This window comes from Mesoplodon bidens, assembly GCF_964165515.1.
Source record: "Mesoplodon bidens genome assembly, chromosome: 3".
NCBI lineage: Eukaryota > Metazoa > Chordata > Mammalia > Artiodactyla > Ziphiidae > Mesoplodon > Mesoplodon bidens.
Window position 1 is genome coordinate 90,430,234 of NC_138178.1, and position 17,895 is coordinate 90,448,128.

The 17,895-nt window shown below is 35.7% G+C and overlaps 1 protein-coding gene across 3 annotated transcripts in view; it reads left to right on the plus strand.

The window, feature by feature from the left end:
• The window catches only part of SLC30A4 (solute carrier family 30 member 4), a 30,847-nt gene extending 13,569 nt beyond the window's left edge, over positions 1 to 17,278 (plus strand). Inside the window, exons 4-8 of one of the 3 annotated variants that reach the window (XM_081227188.1) lie at positions 8,161 to 8,314; positions 9,809 to 10,010; positions 10,722 to 10,827; positions 11,607 to 11,741; positions 12,366 to 16,826. In XM_081227188.1, coding sequence (XP_081083314.1) covers positions 8,161 to 8,314; positions 9,809 to 10,010; positions 10,722 to 10,827; positions 11,607 to 11,741; positions 12,366 to 12,520 — 752 coding nt within the window. In that variant the 3' untranslated portion in view covers positions 12,521 to 16,826. Of the gene's footprint in view, positions 1 to 8,160; positions 8,315 to 9,808; positions 10,011 to 10,721; positions 10,828 to 11,606; positions 11,742 to 12,365 lie in introns of all 3 variants that reach the window. The other 2 variants (XM_081227187.1, XM_081227189.1) reach the window with 2 other exon arrangements.
• Positions 17,279 to 17,895: the final 617 nt, after the last annotated feature.

Genomic DNA, 17,895 nt, shown 5'->3' on the forward strand with positions numbered 1-17,895 from the left:
TTGTTGAATTTGCTTTGTTTTAATGGCATGGGTGGTAGGACAGGAGTTGGTTTGTTCTTTGTTGATTTATTTTGTAAATATATAAAACATGGTACAAAAGTCAAAAATTATTTTTTAAAAGAAAAGATTTACTCAGAGAAGCCTCGCTTTCATTCTGTCCCCTCCAACCCATCCTCCTGCCCCACTCCTAATTAGCAATCATTTTAATTAGTTTCTGGCCTGTCCTTCCAGCATTTCCTTTTGAAAGTATAAGAAAATACGTATATATGTTCATATCCCGCTCCCTGCCACCCTTTCTTATGCAAAGACAGCATACTGGAGGTGTGTGTCTGTGAATGAGAGTCAGATAGTAGTAGTACCATACCCTAAATTTTCTTTTTGTTTTCTCATAACACTTTATACATGCCTAATAGCATTTATCACATTTTTATAGATATTTTTATGAAACAATGTCTCCTTCTAGACCATGAATTAAGTAGGGAGAGGAACAGAAAATATTAAACTCCATGGGTCTGGCACTAATAAGTGCTGTATAAGATATCATTAATCAAATTGTTGCATATTCAAGCTGAGTAAATATGGTTATGAAAACTGAAACAGATAATCTAATATAGCTCATGATCCACAAATCATTTGTGTTTGGGTTAAATTAAACCAATTTCTAAACTGAGAGTAGGAGTATTTTTGAAATTTTGGGACAAAAATATTTGGGACTTGAAAACATTTATCTGTAATTCTGAATCTGTTTGTGCTCACAAACTATAAAAATTTATTTGATCTGTAACATAGCTGGGTTATATAGCCTGGCTTATAGGTCCTTTGGACAAATTAAGAAACTAGTCAGAAGGGAATTTCTTCTTCCTTATCTCAGTCAGGGGCTGATCCTATTTGTTTTGGTACTTAACCTCTTTTAGAGTTTTGTGGTTAAATTGTCTTTGGTTCACATCTGAGATCTGCACTTTTACTAGCTGTATGACCTTTGGAAGAATGATTTAATCTAAGTATGGGTTTCTACTGTAAAATACGTATGATAATGTATAAGTTCCTAACATGGTACCTGGCACAGAGTAAATTCTCAGTAAAAGTTAGTTCCAGTCGTCTTTTCCTTCCCTCTTCTACCTGCCAGTTTATCATCTTACCCAGTCTTTTTATATCTCTCAAAATGCTCCATGCTCCAAAACTACCTGCCTTCCCCCATCCCCCTAATTGGAATTCTTATCCTCTTAGCAAAACTGTCTCAGCTAGGTAGGAGGAGAATAAGATGATTCACCCTGATGATTAAATAACAATTTTTAAAGATGTGCTTTTTAACTCAGGTCTTTGGTAACTTTTGGGACAACATAACAAAATTTATTTTAGCAAAAATCATTCAGTCAAGGTGAGAGAAAGGTAGTTTTAGATTTGAGGGGTAAGCCAAACTCGCTGTCCCAGGAGTCAGGTCCATTTCTGTTGGTACTTTCTTTCCTTCATGTGAACTCAGAGATTGTGTAAAATCATTCAAGGTTTTTCTTTTTCTTTTTCTTCTCTCTTTATTACATTACACTGAGCTACAATGGCAGCTCTTTTGTGGGAAGAGGGAGAGCAGGGTCGGAACTATATGTGAGTTATTTTTAAATGCCTGGATTTATTTGACTTTGGGTATGTCTTCTTATTCTGCAAGTTACTGAAACTTAGAACTCGATGAAGCCACACTGAGGAGAAATCCCACAACTCCTTAGGAAGAATAGCCTATATCTCAGGGGACATGCTATTCTAAAGAGAACAGCCCAATCCCTTGCTTGCTTTCTACTTTTATCTTTCTCTGTGGATTATGAGTGTAATTGACTTTATTTATATGACTATTCCAGTTCTTGGGCTGAAGAGTCTGCATGGATTAGATAAAGATAGTGACCATGTGAAAGGACCGTAGTAAGTAAGTAAGAGTTGTCTGTATTTGAAATAAAAAGCAAGATTTACTTTGGTAATAAAATCATCAGCCTAGGTTAATGATGAAGTGACAGAGCGGGCATCTTCAGTAGCAGTGTGTGTCATTCTACTGCACAAAGACCTTGGCAGATCTCACTAGATGATGGTTGCCCTGAGGTAGGTATATGGTTATAATGCGAGTTCTACGTAGTTTGTTATTTTCCTCCTGATACTTACTAAAGGAACAGAAAGTATTCAGCTAAAAAAATCTCTTCCCCCACGTGCAGCAAAAAAAACCCACAACCCTTCTCCCTAGTGATTCAGTTTAACAACTTCCTCCCACCCCTGACAAGAGTTATGCCTATTAGTTATACTCACATCTTAGAGTTATTTCATATCACATGAACGTCTATAGGAAAAGAATAGGTACATGCTAGAAATGGGAATTTTTACTGAGGCAGGAGTAAGACACGAGTGAGGTGGTCAACACTGGATAGCCAAAAGTCAACTGGAGCACACTGGGCACCTTGAGTGTGGGCTATAGGGAATGGTATGAAGGCAGGAAACAGGAGGTGATTCAGAGTAGGAGGTGAGAGGATCCAAAGACAAACTTTGCAGTCTAGGTTAGCATTCTGGTGGCAACAGTGGGCCCCTGAAATCCTGTATGATGTCTTTATCCTGAGTGCATCCTCATCTGTGGATGAGGTGAAATTAAAATACTATCAATAGTTTGGAGGTCCTAGGCAAATCCAGTACAGCTCACTGATTTCCTTCTTTTCTCCTTCCTATCTGCTTTTACAAGAATGTAGGAAAGGGAAATAGCAAAAAGGAAGTAGAAGAGAGAATATGTCTCCACTTTCCTTCCCTGTTCATTTTTATAGACCTCTGAAACCTGAACTTTAGATGTTTACTATGAGGCAATAGAAAGACAAGTGTTAATAATAATTTAAGGGAAATACACATTATTGGCATCATAGCATTAGCAAAGAGAACAGTTACGATAGGCCAGTACATCTAGGCAGCACGCATAAAAAAGCAAATATGCTTGAGTTGAGTGTGGTTTACATAGTTGAAGCAGATTGTTACTCGTTCACTGAGTAGGTGCTCAAAAGTTACCTGTTGAATGAATGTGTAAAGTTATAGGGTGGGGAGACAGGCAGTAAATATGTACATAAGCACAACATAATCATAAACTGTGTTAAATGCTGTGAAGAGAAAGAATAAGGTACTATGATGGAGAATAACAGGATGTCAGAGAAGGACTCAATATTCTTCATATGAACCTTGAAAACCTCTAGTTTTGGCAATTTATAGATGTGTTAAAATGTGCAATAAACATTTTTCATATTTTATCCTATCAAAACTTGATAATCATCTGTGTTTTCTCCCATTTAATTTTTGCTCTTACTATTTATTAGCCATTCAAATCAAAACTGTTTATTCTCTGTATGCGAAATTCACTGTATATTTTGGTCTTTATTATATCATTGACTATAAACATTTGTTTATATTTCAGCTGAATAAAAAGACCCAGGTGATGTTATAACAAAAAACACATATTCATTCATCTTACTCCATCCTCCAATGCTACAGTTCAGCCAGGTGGAGTGATATAATTATTTGTGTGTAGAATAAAATAGCAAAATATGTTAGAACTACTATACTAATAGGTTTCTAGAATTTCCATAAAAATCTATGTCAAGTTTTTCATTTATGCTAAATTTCCATTTAGTCAAGTTTGTCCAAAATGAATATGGTAGGAACTTTCACAGAAATCCAGCGTTTCATTTATGAAAGTTCCTGGGTCTCCTTTAGAAAATGAAAAATCCACCTGTCGTGCACTCCTTTCATCTTGAAAAATTTTACTGTATGTTATGTGACCAGATACCAACCCAGGGCAACAGGGCAAGAATGAGAAGACTGGAGCAAGTCATAATTTGGTTGTTGATTGAAAGCTTCCTTCTCTCTTAAACGTTGTGGGAGAAAAAAAATCCTGCCTATATTTATCTGCATTCCATCATATTTAAAATACTATGAAAAAAATTCAAACACTAATTAGTTCTACTCATGATATTTCACCAAAGTTTAATTTATTCACAGTGAAAGAGCTTTTTGTTCATTTTATCAGAATGATCATACAACTACTATTAGGAATTTTAGCTATATGGTATTACTGTGCCTTATACTTCTCAATTATAAATCTCAGCCCTAAAAATCTACTTAAAATTTTGAGTTTTTTTGCTTTTGCATTTATCAGTATTCTGTTCAGAAGACATTTTGACAGGTCATTAGAATAAAAAAATAACAGATGAATGTCTTTGCTTTTCACCAGGGAAACTAGATATGAGGCATATTCCTATTAATTGCTGAATAAGGCATATCTTTGATAACAATATCCTAATATGTCATTTTGGGAATTTCTAGGAATCAGTTGAATTCCCTTACTCTTGGCTATGGGCAGGCATTAGGATCCTTTGTGCTACTCACATGGGTGAAAACTGTGTGGTGGAAAACTGAGATTTCAGCTGCAGGGACCTAGGGCCTTCTAAGGGTGGGAATCCTCCTTGTCAAGAGCTTTGTTTATGCCTTAGTTTGACTTTCATTTTACTTTATTTTGAATGTGATTTTGCCTTATCTGAGAGTTCACAGAAAGATCATTTTCAGTGTTTAGGAAAACTATCACTGGGATGTGGGTGTTGCCAGATTTAGCTTGCTCTCCCTCTCTCTCTCTCAGGATGACAGTATGTCTGAAATATTGCAGGGGACATACTTATATGGAAAAAATTAGTTGTTTATCTGAAATGAAGATTTAACTGGGCATCCGCTATGTTATCTGGCAGACCTACTAGGGTAACAATATATCTTATCATCCAAACTAGGACACTTTTGAGAGTTAAATGGGACACTTTTAACAATTATGCCAGGATAACAGGCATAAATTGGAACTATCTGGGAAAACTGGAAAGTATGGCCAACCTAATTACAAGGGGCTTTGAAAATTTTAATTATTGGTTTTAGATTTCCATAAGCAATCACATCTCTCTGTCATTAACTTGTATAGCTGTTAATCTTTATAAAGTATATTGCTTTATAATTTCATATTAAAAATTTGATTAAGGCACCTTTAAAACTATGGTGTCCTAATTGCTAGCTAGCTTCAAGCTTGACACAGGGTTAGAGTTCTCTTTTTTTTTTTTTCAGAAGAGTTTGAGAAGGATTGATATTTTTTACATACCAATATTAAAGAGAATTAAAGTTCTCTTTCTTCATGAGTAAAATGAGGAGCCTACCATTAGTACATGAGATTTTACAGTTCAAAATTTTTAAATTATTTCTTCTTTCTTTATATTATTTATATATGTATATGTTGCCATCAGCCGTTATAACTTAAGACAAGAAATTCCATGTGTTTTCAGTCTTATATTTGGCTTCTTTTTCTTTTTAATTTATTTATGTGGTTTTTTTTGTTTTTGTTTTTGTTTTTGTTTTGTCTCCGTTGTGTCTTCGTTGCTGCACACGGGCTTTCTCTATTTGCTGCAAGCGGGGGCTACTCTTTGTTGCGGTGCGCGGGCTTCTCATTGCTGTGGTTTCTCTTTGTTGCGGAGCACAGGCTCTAGGCGTGCGGGCTCAGTAGTTGTGGCACGTGGGCTCAGTAGTTGTGGTTCACGGGCTCTAGAGCAGAGCGCAGGCTCAGTAGTTGTGGCGCATGGGCTTAGTCACTCCGCGGCATTTGGGATCTTCCCCTACCAGGGCTCCAACCCATGTCTCCTGCATTGGCAGGCGGATTCTTAACCACTGCGCTACCAGGGAAGTCCCTATTTGGCTTAATTCTTTTCTTTTAACCTATTCTTGTTTTGGGGGATTTAGTAAATAATTATTGTTCATATTTAGCTTAACCTTCTTAATTGTATATATATACCCCTTTCTCTTCCCTTGCTCAGCCTAACTAACTTTAGTCTACAGAGCCATCCATAAATATATGAGTACATGCTACATGCCAGCCTTTCTGCTGAATGCTACAGTAAATGTGACGTGGAATGTAACTTGGTTATATCCTTAGGGGCTTAGAGTCTAGACTTGATATGGTAGTCTCTCCACAGCTTTGTATATTTCAGTTGGGGTTTTTTCCTCTATCTTCTTCAAGCCTGTGTCTCCTATGAAGTATGATAATTAGTATGTCAGGAATACATGAATCATGGTTTTGAATAGGAGTTGTATGTTTTTTGTCTTATTCTAGTACCCGCTGATGCACAGAATTTTATTAGGATTTTGGCTACATTAATGAAATGTCTTTGGGAAAAAACTTTTTACTGCTAGTTTTTCTGTGTTGTGATTTATGAGATGGAATAGAAATGTATCATAGTCCAATATACTTGAACTGCCTTTAAACTTTGAGCAATGAGTTGACCCAGATAACAATTTTCCAGATTGTTTTAACTTTTAACACTTAAAAGTTTAATATCTGGTTTCTTTAAAGAAAAAAAATTTGTGTATTTTCTTGCTATTATTGTTTTGAGTGTCAACACTAGTTTTATATAATAATTATTTTAAAATGTACATTGCCCTATTTTTATTATTTTGAAAAGATATAAAATTATTTCTACTTCATACTCACATGGTAGAAAACTCACATGGTAGAAAAGCATATATAGTGCAAAGTCATCCCTGTCTCCTAGCCACCCATTTTCCTCATAATCAGTTTTTATCAGTATTTTGTATATTCTTCCAGAGTTTGCATGTACAGATCATTATTTATATATTCTCTTTCTTCTTTTTGCACAAATGCTAACATACCATATATACTGTTGTATACTTTTCTTTTTTCACATTTTGAAGATGACTCCTTATCAGAACATAAAGAGCCTAATTTTTTTCCAAGCTGCATAGTATTCCATGTTACAAGGCCCCTACTAATCACTTTTTTTAATTGTTTGCTATTATATACAATGTTTGATAAATAGCTTCATAACATACCTCATTTTGCACATGTGCAGCTCAGTTGGCAAGAGTGTGTATATCACTCCTGGAAAAGGAATTCCTGAGTCAAAGTGCATTCATACATACCTTAAAAAATGGGTTTGTTTTTCTTTAGTCTAAAGGTAAATGTGTTTATAGTAAAAACTTAAAACTTTTCAAGCATTACCAAAAAGAATAAAGTGAAAAATAAATTCCCCAAACTCTTAGTCTCACTTCCCAGGTATAACATTTTCTCGTCTATCTTTCTTGTGATTATCAATTTGCCTGATTTTTTTTCTTTTTTTTAAATATAAATGAACCAACAAGGACCTACTGTATAGCACAGGGAACTATACTCAATATTTTGTAATAACCTATAAGGGAAGAGAATCTGAAGAAGAATATATATATATCACTGTACTGTACACCTGAAACTAACATGATATTGTAAATCAACTATACTTCAATTTTTAAAAAATACATATTTATATATATGACTCTATGGTATCCCACTATATGTATATACCATAATTTACCCATTAAGTTCCTCATTGGTGGGCATTTAAGATGTCTCCAGATCTTTTTTTATGCTACAGACAAAGCTACAGTAAAAAACCTTGTAGATATCTTTGCATACATTTGGATGTGTTTCTACCGGATAGATTTTTAGAATATAAGGAATATATGCATTATAAAATTTTATTAGTTTTACTAACTGCTCTCCAAAAAGATAGTTCTATTTTATACTTCCACCAGTATATCCTTGCTAACTATGGCTGTTATCAAACTTTTTAATCTTTGCCCATTTAGTAAGGGGCAAAAAGGAATTCTTATTTGAATTTCTTGTATTATGATTGATTTTGATAAATTGGCCATTTCTGTTTATTTTCTGTGTATTACTATTTGTGTCCTTTACCCATTTTTCTTACGGGTTGTTCACTTTTTTATTGATTTGTAAGTATACTCGTCTATGGGGAAATTAGCCTGTGGTCAAGTATGTTACAATTTTTTTTCTCAGTTTTTTCATTTTTTTATCACATGTATAGTCTGTAAATATACATAATTTGACCCTAAAGAGATAAGGAGAAGGCAGGGAGTAGTGGGAGTGAATTAGTGGAGGATCCAAAGCAAACTACTAATCACTTTTTAAGTAGGAAAAATAATATAACAAAAATAATGTAGTGCTTTTATCTCCTTAGAGGAAAGAAGATATAAATAAGAGATTGTACAGTATTTTGTATATATGAAGTATAATGACCATTCTGCAAATATATTTATTTTTTATATTTTTCCCTCCAGAGGTATTGTCAGCTATGATTAGTGTGCTGTTGGTGTATATACTTATGGGATTCCTCCTATATGAAGCTGTCCAAAGAACTATCCATATGAAATATGAAATAAATGGAGATATAATGCTCATTACCGCAGCTGTTGGAGTTGCAGTTAATATGATGTAAGCTCTATTTTTAAAAAAATTTTAATAGGCTTTATTTTTTAAAGCAGTTTTAGATTCACAGCAAACTTGTGCGGAAGGCACAGAGCTCTCCCATATATACCCTGCCCCCCCCACATGCATAGCCTCCCCGGTTATCATATCCCCCACCAGAGTGGTACAGTCGTTACAAACCATGAGCCTACACTGACACATCATTATAGCACAGAGTCCATAGTTCACTTGAAGGTTCTCTCTTCACTAACTCTCTTCTTTAACACTTCAAGGTGTTAAACTCATTCTATGAGTTTGGACAAATTTATAATGACATGTATCCACCATTATAGTATCATATACTCTATATTGTTTTCACATGAATATTTTCAAGTACTGTGAACTTAGAGACTATTATGTATGCATTCAGTAGCATGCAGTGATATTTTAATGTATTTTAAAGTTAATGTAGTACATTAATTTTTCTTCTAAATGTTAATAAAACACTATTTGAATTACAAATTTCTCATGGGTTTGCTCAGGTATACTGAAGTTTGCCTAACAATCAGGAATTTAAGTAGGACAAAGGTTTTTTTTAACTTTTATAATATTTTTATTTTAATAAGATTTTTTTGTAACTACCAACTTTTTTTCCTAAAAACTACAAAATCTTTAAGTTACATACCTAATCATTTGGACCAGGGGTCAGTAATCTTTTTCTGTAAAGGGTCAGATAATAAATATTTTAGGCTTTGAGAGCCATACAGCCTCTTTGGCAGCTACTTAACTTTGCGGCTACAGAACAAAAGCACCCACATTCAGTATGTAAACAAATGAGCATGGCTGTGTTCCAATAATACTTTATTTACCAAAAAAAAAACACTTTACTTATAAAAACAGGCAGTGAGCCAACTGTGGTCTACAGACCATGCCAATCCCTGTGCTAGTGGCCTCCATTCATACTTAGAATAAAATCAAAAGTTTTTACCATAGCCGCCCCTCCAACTCATCTCCCAACACTCTTGCTCACTTTATTCTAGCCACCATGGCTGTCTTGCGTTTTTAAGCACATACACATATAGCACATTTTCATCTTAGGGCCTTCGCCCTGGTGTTCCTTCTGCCTAGAACACTCTTCCACCACCATTTGCTTCCGGACTTCATTCAAGTCTCTACTCAGAATCTTAGTGAGGCCTTTTCTGATCACTCCCCATCACTCTCCACCTCCTTGCGATGCTTTACTTTTCTTCAAAGCATTCGCATTGCCCACCAGTACATTATGTATTTATTTGTTAATTCTCTGCCCTCTCTACAAGAACATAAGTTCCATAGGGATAGGGATATGTCTGTCTTATCACTGTTTTGACCCCAACACCTAGAACAGTACCTGATACATAATAGGTGCTCAAATATTTATTAAATGAACGAGTTCCATGTTGCCTCATTGGTGTCTGATTAGGAACAAATATTTCTGTCAATAATATTAAGAAGAATAATAATCTTTTCTTTTATTTTTAACAGAATGGGGTTGCTATTGAACCAATCTGGTCACCATCATGCCCATTCCCACTCCCTGCCTTCAAATTCTCCTATCACAGGTTCTAGTTGTGGACAGAACCATGGGCAGGATAGCTTGGCAGTGAGAGCTGCATTTGTACATGCCTTGGGGGATCTGGTACAGAGTGTTGGTGTGCTAATAGCTGCATACATCATACGATTCAAGGTAACATGATTGCTAGTTTTTTTTATTTTAAAATATATATTTAATTTCAACATTAAAACTAAAGGTGACTGTCTTACCAGTATACTAGACACCAGTGCCAGTCCTATTCATTTTGCATTATGCAAGCATACTTGAACTATCAGTATATCTCTTTTATTAGCACCAAACACAATAGTATCAGCCTCACGGGGTAACTTATCTGTTGGCTTTGGTGGTGCCTTCACTGAAGAACTCAATTCTAAGCCTTGTCACTCAACTGCTAGGTACTGGAATGTGCACTGGAGTGGAAATCCAGAGACCTGAGTTCTAGTCTTGGCTCTGCCTTTAATGCTTTGACCTTGAGCAGGTCCCTCAACTCTAAACTTGAGTTCCCTCCTCTTTAATATGAGGGGCTTAGACCAGATGGATGGCTGCTAAAACTCCTTCCAGCTCTGATAGTCTACGGTTCTGGGTGGAAGATTTAGAGAAAGCACAGAGGAAAACGGTGGAACAAATGACTAAACTTCTGGAAATACAATAGGTTTCACAAAGAAAGGCATTTAAACAGTCTAGGAAAGAGTGAAGACGTTTCTCAATTGGCATTATCCAAGTTTTAAAGATGTGCTCCAGTCCTGCTAAAGAACAGGGGACAGAGTATGTCTTGCTTTGCTTTACAGACTGTTTTATGACTGTCTGTATTTAATCACACAATTTTGATCTGTCATCTTTCAGCCAGAATACAAGATTGCTGATCCCATCTGTACGTATGTGTTTTCATTACTTGTGGCTTTTACAACCTTTCGAATCATATGGGACACAGTAGTTATCATACTAGAAGGTAAGATCTCTAATATCCCCACTGTGGGTTTATTATTTCCCTAAATCAGATTGGGGCTGTTGGTGGGGGGCAGGAATACTCCAGGGTAGGAGCCATGTCTTTCTTTTTACTGATACTTATTAGTCTATAATACCACCTTACATGTAAAAAACATGTGAGAGTCAATGCACTCTCCCATCTATTACCCATTTGATCCTTATAATAGCCAAGAAAAGTAGGCAAGGCAGACATTATTATTCCCATTTACCAACAAGAAAATTGAGGCTCAGCGGGGTAACATAACTTCATTAAGGTCATGCTGCTAGTAAACTGTGGACCTAGGACAAGAATGCAGCTCATGATTCTTAATACAGTTATGTTTAGTAATTTATTTATTAAGTCTGTAATTCCCATTTAACTTGCTATTCTATTTCCAACATCCCTGCCTTACTGATATTAAGTATAAGCATTTAACTATAAGTTCTCAGAAGTAGGTTTATCTTTATTGTATGTTCGTTTTTCTTTTTTGTCTATCCTAGCTTGTTTATTAGATGAAGTCGTCTGGTTTGAGTGACATTTCTTTCTAGTGAGAATGAACATTTTTAAAGTATTTATTAACCTCTTGTATATATCCTGCTATATGTGTGCATAGTTTATCTTAAAGTTTTAATATATTTTAAAGTGCTCATTTAAACTGAATTTGGTAAAGCCATTTGGTTTCTTTTTTTTAAATGTCCTATTAGTAATATATAAATTTTTTCTCAAAATAACCTTTATTATAAATGATACATTCTGAATAGGTGTACCAAGCCATTTGAATGTAGACTATATCAAAGAAGCTTTGATGAAAATAGAAGATGTATATTCAGTGGAAGATTTAAATATCTGGTCTCTCACTTCAGGAAAACCTACTGCCATAGTACACATACAGCTAAGTATGTTGCTGACGGTGAATGCTGGGGTTGGTGGACTTCTATCTTTGGAATTAAACATCTGTGCTTATGATTAAATAGGAAGACTTTTCTGCTGGAAAGATATGTTTTAAGGGAAGGGTGAGGCTTTTCAAAACGTGAGTTGCAGGTCAATTTACTGTTGGCAGAGCAATAATTTTCGATCTCTTTGATGAGATATTACAAGTTGATTTTTTACCTTCAGATAAAAGGCACAAAGTATATTTACCATGTTTTTTCTATATAAGAAAAGCTAAACTCTATGTTTTTATTTCTTTAAATCATTTCACAGATTGATGCTTTTTATTTTTTTATCAAAATAATACATGCATATTGTTTATTTTAAAAACTACAAAAGATGAAAGACTTGTAATTGATGTCTAGTATTTTTTCTCTACCCAAGAGTGGAATAGAGAGATTGGAATAATGAGAAGTCATTCTGGCTTTGTAAACTGAAATACTTCTCTAACAGAATAGCTTCAAGAGGGTAGAAATCAAACTAATAAAAAATCGGTTCACAGTATAGTAAGATTGTTTTTGCCCTTTGTCTTGTTCACTAATGTGTAACTGTATATAATGAATAGTAATGATATTTTCTTGACCTTGCAGTTCCTGGAAGTTCATCTAAATGGGAGGAAGTACAGTCCAAAGCAAAGCATGTATTATTGAACACGTTTGGCATGTATAAATGTACTATTCAGCTTCAGAGTTATAGGCAAGAAGTGGACAGAACTTGTGCAAACTGTCAGAGTTCCAGTCCCTAATTGTATACATTTGGGGGACTACCGCCTTATTTATCCTGCAGTCACAGATGTAAGAGCAATAAATGCACACCTAAATGAGAAATGGAATCCCTGACAGCTGTGTCAGTATCAAGCACCGGTCTCTCAAAACAGTCACTCTAGCCTGACAGTGCTACTTTCTGTTTAATGGCAAAATGAGACTTCACCATGATTTTCAGATGAAGATGTTTCTAAAACACTGTTTACAGAATGAGACATGACTCTACAGATACCTCATAGAAGACAATCCAAGACCATACTTCATTAATTATGACAGTACATGTCTTAAAGGAAGCATCAAGAATTCAGTATTTGCATTTAAAAATCCTTTTTAAAGGCCATTTTATATCAAGCCAGTGCTGGAAAACTGAATTTTTTTATTATGTAATCTTGAACCCAGCTTCTGGAATTCGACACCCAGCTCTCTTTTTACCAAAATTATTTCTCAGCAGATTTCAGAAAGTACTACTAATTATCCAGAGAGTGGAATAAGCATGTATTCCTAGAGTTTCAGAAATGTTTGATTTCACACATAAGTCTTAATCTTACTGTTAACAATTTGTAATCAACTTTTCCCAGACGTTACAGGGTTTTGAATCTCAAAGTTAGCATTTTTGGTTATCTGTAACCTTATCAGAACCAAATCTTTACATATTGTGGTCACTGTCATTAAATTGTTTAGGAAATATTTTCAATATTATTCTGAATAGCAGAAGTTAATCATAAACTCAAATTACTATATGATAATTTAAAACAAAATATAGGAGTGAGCATGGGGTGTGGAGTTTCAGATTTAAGTCTTCCCGAAATCACTTGTTGTTCATGGAATTATTTTAAGAACAGCAAGAGACTGCAAAAGGTAAACAATGATCCTCTGTCCTTTTAAGAACTGCCTTACCTTTTGTACAGAAAGTTTGCTTGGTACCTTGCTTCCTTTCTGCTTCCATACCAGTTAATCTGTGTGAGCCCTTTCAGGGTAAAACTCTGGGAAGCTAAGGTTCAGTACGCCCTTCACCTCTCATGTGTAGATTAACCACATTCCTCCAGAGAATTTTGGCTGGATGATATGGGTTAGGGATTCTCCATGGACTCCAGAAACCCTAGGATGTAATTCTGAGGTTTTTCCAATAATAATACCATAACAGAAATTCCCAGAGGGATTGGGGCAAGATACTACTCTTGAGAAAACAAAATTTTCAAGGGTTTTTGACCTTGTGTGTGTGTCTTTTAAAGCAGGGGAATGGGGATGGACATGAAATCTGTGTTGTAGGGAGGCTAAGCATAAAAGTTTTCAGAGCGAATGCAACTAATTGGTAACAATTGTGTTAAAGAGGCAGCTGTGAATATTCATGTTTCATTTTGCAGCTGTTGGTTTTGAGATTATCTTTATGCACATTAGAAATCCATTTTCAAGAGGAACAGTTTCTTATCCCGAGAATGGATATGGTTCTTTGACTCCTCAGAATCAGAGTAGAGTGTACTAGACAAGTTGTGAACTGAAATCCCAGGTGGGCATGCAGTTGACTTCTGATATAAATGAAGAATAGGAAACAGATTTCATCTTCCTACCAAGAAACTTACTATGTAATAAACCTAAGATAAAACCTAGATTTACCTAAAAATTTATTGAGTTGATGGTATCCAATAAAAGGGTTGATGAGGATTAATGGCTCCTAATAAAACCCAGTGTCTGTTGAGTTGAATTGAAAATTCACTTTATGGGATTCTTATTGTGAATCTATTTAAAATAATGCTTTGAATTTTTCAAAAATTTCAGTAGCATATAAACTGTTTAAATCAAAATAAATATAAAATTAAAAGACAGAGGGCAAGTAAGAATAAATGAGAGGCATTTCAGTGGACATCTGGGTATTTATGGACTTTGAGTACCTAGCAAGAGAAATGAAAAGAATATGCGTTATATATGCTAATTATGCTAATGGATTTTCCCATATTTGCAAATTGTTCCTCATATCTACGGAGCTTGTTTCTTGTAAACTTTCCTTTATCTTAAATAGCTATATATGGCTTTTCATAATGACCCATTCCTTGGAAAGTTATTTGATGAAACAGTCTAAAATCCATTTGAGTATTGAAAGGATCCTCTTGTAAAATGCAGAAACACTGAAAACTTTTGTAAATTTTAATTATAGTGTTCTCCTTAAAGTGAGGTACACATGAAGTTTCCTGTGCTTTGCTTTTTGTAGCAAAGACTATAGACTTTGTACTTGTACTCCACTGGGTCTGTAAGATTTGAGGATTGATATATTTAACTTTTTGTAACTTCACAAGACCCAGAGAGAGGGATGTGAACTTAGCAGATACGACCAGGAACTGCACAGCTGATCTGTCCTTCACCCGCTTAGTTACAGCCCTAAGTTACACTCCTCAGCCAGCCCTCAGAAAGGGCTTTCCATTGTCCTGGGAAAGGCAGTGGCTGTTTGTGTAAATACCAAGCATTGTTAATTTTGCACAGGGAAAACATCACAACATAAAAACTGGGCAGTTCTTCATTGCAATGTATTTCAGTTAACATTTGCAAATAATCAGTTACTTGTGTATATAACCTGTGTTTCACAAGCTCTGGCCAGATGCAGCATTTTGATTTATTTTAGGAAAAAGACCTATCGTTTCATTAATGACCAGGCTGCTTTAGAAATATAATGTGGGGAATGCAGTTGAATAAGGCATATTTCAGAAGGCTTTGAAATGCAGAACCAGTAGAGCTTGTAATTCCTCCATACATTTTCCATTAGCTATTTCTTGTGTAATGTGAGCTCAGATTTTCACAACTTGCAGCTCCCGTCAGTATTTATTTGCCAAATCACTGGATTTCTTATTTTACTGTTTTCAAGTTTGGGTGCTTTGTTCCCACTTTCTAAAACTAGTTTTCTGCTCTTAGGAGTCTCAGTGTTCTGGTTCTGTCTCTTGGACCCAGGTGTCCTCACCAACAGTGTTTGTCTTTAGTAGAATTTTCCCAGGAGAGACTCAGGCAGGATCAGATACTTGAGCTTCCCTTTCATTTTAATGTGAGGAAAAACCATCTTCCAGAGACAAAGCACCACTTATAAATGTGTTTCTGGGTAGGGAAGAACCTTTTTTTAAACAGCTGGTTGTTCCTGATCCAGATTTCTCTGCATGCTGAGCTCTACAGAGTAAGTGTGGTAGAAGTGGATGAACTATACAACAAACAGCAAGCCAAGATCACTGCTGATAAGACTCGGGGTCGTGTTTCTCAAACTACCACTCTTACTATAGAAGAGAGAAGAATTCACTTCTGAAACAAGCACAATTAGTTAAATTTATTGTCTTCTTATGTGTTTATATTAGTTGGTTCACCGTAATGAATAAGGCGTTCTGACGGAATTTGAGCCCCTTTGGAATAAGGTTTTAGGCACTTTTGCTGTTGCCTCTACCTTACATACAGTAAATTTAAAGTTATAGAATGTGTTCATAGATACAAGATTAGTTCATTGGGTTCAGTTTGTCTTTGAACCAAGCTTCACTTTTGAGCCTGTTGGGTATTAGTCACAAATGAATAGTGGCACCTCGCTATATGCTGTGTTGAGGGGAGGCCAGCCTGATCCCCAAATTGATGATTAGGCTTAATGTCTCTCTAACCAAAATAGCATTTGCAAACCCTGGCTACAGATCTATCCTGTGAATCCCACCAGACAGGGCTTCAGATTTATGTTAACAGATCGCTAGCCAGGGATATTTATTGTGATGTTGATAGGAGCACACAAATTGGAGAGAATTGTGAGAGTTCCTCGGTGTTGAATTGTGTGTGCAGCTGGGTTACACATTTGGGCCAGCCTATCATTGAATTCTTGCTTACAAAAGGTTTAACCCGTTCTTCCAGTCATGCGGTGAGGACCAACAAACATTTTCTGATTTTTGGTAAGATTGGAAAACATTTATGGAGACTTTCCCAGTTAAACCTGTGACAGTGTCAATTTAAATATTGCAATTAAGTATACTACGAAATAACTGCAACACAAAATTGAAATGTGCCAGTATGTCAGCTTTGCACCTGAAAAATAATGTATATTTGGAAAGCTTATGCTTCTCTAAATAAATGTATGTTAATAAGTAAGCCATATCACAGTTTAAGAAATTGTATATACTTTTCCATATACACCTTCAGAAACCAGGTATTTTGCATAATGGTTGATTTTAGAAAGATTTTGAAGCTGGAGTTTGTCCATGTAATTTAAGATCAAAGTACAGTATATGTATATGTACTGTATTTGCAATTTTCAAATTGTAATTTCCTATACATTTATTAAATAAAGTATTGTTTTGCCATGTGGTTTATTAAAAACTGAAAGTGTACTTTGCCTTAAATTAAATTTCTAGGTTTTTTAAATTGAATAAATAATCATAATGGGCCTTAAAAGAAAATCTTCTTAGAAAGAAAAGCATTGGAAAATAGATTTTAACCTATCTCGTTTTATTTATTTATTTTTAATTAATTAATTTAATTTATTTATTTTTTGGCTGCGTTGGGTCTTCATTGCTGCCCGTGGGCTTTCTCTAGTTGGGGCAAGTGGGGGCTACTCTTCGTTGCAGTGCGCAGGCTTCTCATTGCAGTGGCTTCTCTTGTTGCGGAGCATGGGCTCTAGGCACGCGGGCTTCAGTAGTTCTGGCATGCAGGCTCAGTAGTTGTGGCTCGCGGGCTCTAGAGTGCAGGCTCAGTAGTTGTGGCGCATGGGCTTAGTTGCTCCGCGGCATGTGGGATCTTCCCAGACCAGGGCTCGAACCCGTGTCCCCTACCTTGGCAGGCAGATTCTTAACCACTGAGCCACCAGGGAAGTCCCCCTATCTAGTTGCAGAATCTCTGATTGTAATGCCTTTTAGATGTTTAAGAAATAAACCTGAAAAAAAACTTCCAGATAGGATAAAAGAGAGATTAAAAGAAACTTTACTTTTTATATCAGTCACTTTTAATGTCCCTGCAGCCCCAGCAACAGTGGCAGACAGGAAAGAAAGAAGCCCTAGCGGGAGTGAGTTTGGTGAGGACCACCAGGAAGTGTGAGCGCGGCGACCTGAGGAGCCTCCAACGGTGCAGACCAGGGGTCGGCGGCACGCCTCACAGGCCCTTCTGCCACAGCCTGTTTGTATGGCCCAAAGAGCTGAGGGTGGTTTTCTCATTTTTTTAATGGTTAAAAAATCAGAATAACAATATTTCATGAGGTGAAAATTATGTAAACTTTAAATTTCAGTGTCTGTAAATAAACTCACTGAACATATCCACACACATTCAACCATGGCTGCTCTCTCATGCTGCAGTGGCAAAATTGAGTAGTTGTGACAAATATAAGATATTTACTATCTGTCCCTTTATAGAAAAAGTT